Here is a 2,414-nt window from a genome sequence, read left to right on the forward strand (position 1 = left end):
ACAAACACAGGTCTCATTCGTAAACTAACAAAGTGCGTAAACCATTGCAAATTGTAAATGCAATGAATGTAGCAGTTCAGTATGCACTTTGGAGATTACAGTGGCAAAGGAATGGTGCAGAAAGTTTCTGTTTCCTTCCTTAAAGTAGGTTTAAGATTACAAATTAATCTCAAGAGAGATTATGATTATCTTGAAGAGTTAATGAGTATCTTAAAACTGCCTGTTCCTCTTAATTGTCCAAAGGCCAGTTGATCCTGAAGCGTATAAAATACCAGTGCGTGAAGATGAGAAGCACAGCTGAGACGGCCGGCAAACACAGAGCAGACAGGAACCAAGTGCTGTGTCTGCTGAAAAAGATGTCAAAAGGAGTTTCTACCTTCATTCGTCTTTTTGTGCTCTTACTCGGTTTCTCCACCATTTGTCTGGGAGTCTTCTGCATTTCCACAAGTTCCTCCACATGCAGATGTGGTAGTAACCAGCTGGTGTTTTATTGCCTGTTAGCTTTGGGGTTCTTTCTCCTTATGACTGGCATTTTCTGGAGTGCTTTCCATGAAGTCTTCAAATACAGGGGCCTCAGCAGCATCTTCATTCAAAGTCTCAGCTGTAGAGGGCTACATGTCAGCACCATCGACAGGTATGTGTTGCAGAGTGCTGCTGATGAACTGGGAGGGAGGGATGCTGTTTTGTACACATACTGTGAGAAGAAAGAATCAATACAAGTTTTTTACAAAATAAAGGCTATGTAGCCATTTTATTATGGGTTTTTTTTTTTTGTGGGAAGAACTGTAATCTGAAATTGGATTTGCTAGGGCAAGCAGCAACGGGCAAAGAGCAATTTGTGCAAAGGATGCATAAGGTAAAGTATACCACAGGAAACGTGGCGGGTTGCACAGAGTGGTCCAAAGCCATGCGTGGAGGGAGCAGGTGCAGCTGCGCTGACTCCATGGAGCTCTGCAGGAGCATCATTAGTTCCATCTCAACAGACAACCCCAGATGTGCTGCTGTGGGGTATGTGCTCACACTACGTGTTACCGATGAGGTATGCAGGGAGCTTCAGCTCCCGACATGGTCCCTGCTAAACTTTTCCTGTGTAGTTGTCCCTCCTATTTCTGAGCAGAGCAAAGTCTGATGCTTTGAGAGAGTTTCTTAAACTGATTGGCGCTAGGCCCGACAAAAGTCTTTAAGAGGCTCACTGGGTACAGATAACATTTCCTGGGCTGTTGTGGCAACCGCAGCAGAAACACCCACAATGGGTGCTCTAAAAGCACTATAAAAAACAACATTCAGCAAATTTTGGTTAGATAAGCAGAAACATACAACATGTATTTTAAAACTGTGGAAAATGGTTACTATTATAGTAATAAACAACTCACTAATTTAACCTACTTCAGACAGTGATCTCCTTTTTCTTCCACCTCAAACTTTCCATGGGCACTTGTTGAAATATTCACAAGGATGAGTGTTTGTATACCGTGGGTGGGAACTCTCATGGGGAAGGCTTGCCTTTTTGGGACGCTGTGTTTTAATAAAACATTTTGCAGAAAGACACAGGTAATGATCCCAGCTATGCCAGCTGTTTTATATTAATATACTCTGTTGATCTAAATCTACTTAAGCTTCCATTTACAGTTTAAGCCTCATCTAAACTTTGGAAGTGTAACAGACAAAGCCGCTAACCAAGCTCTCTCAGATAAATCACATTTCACCATGATGTGTTTCTTGTTGGTTTGCTTTTTTTCAGGCCTGACTTCTATCCCCCCTCCTATGAAGACAGCACAGACCCTGAAAAACAGACCTCCCCACTGCCAGTTATCTCCACACTAAAACAGCAAGAAGCCATCAATATCCCGCCGCCTCCATACAGCGAAAGCAGCACAGAGTTCGTCAGTGAGACTTACGAGCAGGAACAGCCACCACCATATGAATTATCTGTGCCGCAGCTACAGCAGCAGCGAACAGCTGACCAAGGCTCAGACCCTGGAGAAGAGTCAAATTCTCATCCATCCACACAAGAAAACAGTTACCAACAGGATGCAGGCTGCCGGGGACCTCAGAAAGAGCAACGCCTGTCAAAACGTCTGAGACAGGCAGCGGGTAAAATCCTGCATCTGTGAAGCGGGGAAAATTGGAAGAAGACATGCGTCAGTGGTCCCTTATAGAAGCTACCCAGGAGAATCATTGACCATTTGTGTGTTTGAGTGGAGTTAGAGGGGATATATATATGAAAATGTGCTCAGTATTTCAAAGCAGAATGAATCTCCATAGACATAGAAACAATCAGATTGTATCTTATAAAAGTCAACATCATAGGCAATAACAGTTCCTTACGCTGCGAGATAAATCAAGCATCATGCTGCTATCAATCTTAAATGTCTTGTGCCTCTTAAGGAGTTTGAGCTGAAAGTCCTCATTTG

The 2,414-nt window shown here is 43.2% G+C and overlaps 1 protein-coding gene across 1 annotated transcript; it reads left to right on the top strand.

The window, feature by feature from the left end:
• Positions 1 to 284: 284 nt before the first annotated feature.
• Positions 285 to 2,098, top strand: TMEM252 (transmembrane protein 252; the record flags this gene model as incomplete). Its single annotated transcript, XM_082013790.1, is given in 3 exon segments — positions 285 to 634; positions 1,742 to 2,031; positions 2,034 to 2,098. Coding segments are annotated over 3 exon segments (705 nt in total).
• Positions 2,099 to 2,414: the final 316 nt, after the last annotated feature.

The sequence above is a fragment of the Phaethon aethereus genome, assembly GCF_964289735.1.
Source record: "Phaethon aethereus genome assembly, chromosome: Z".
NCBI lineage: Eukaryota > Metazoa > Chordata > Aves > Phaethontiformes > Phaethontidae > Phaethon > Phaethon aethereus.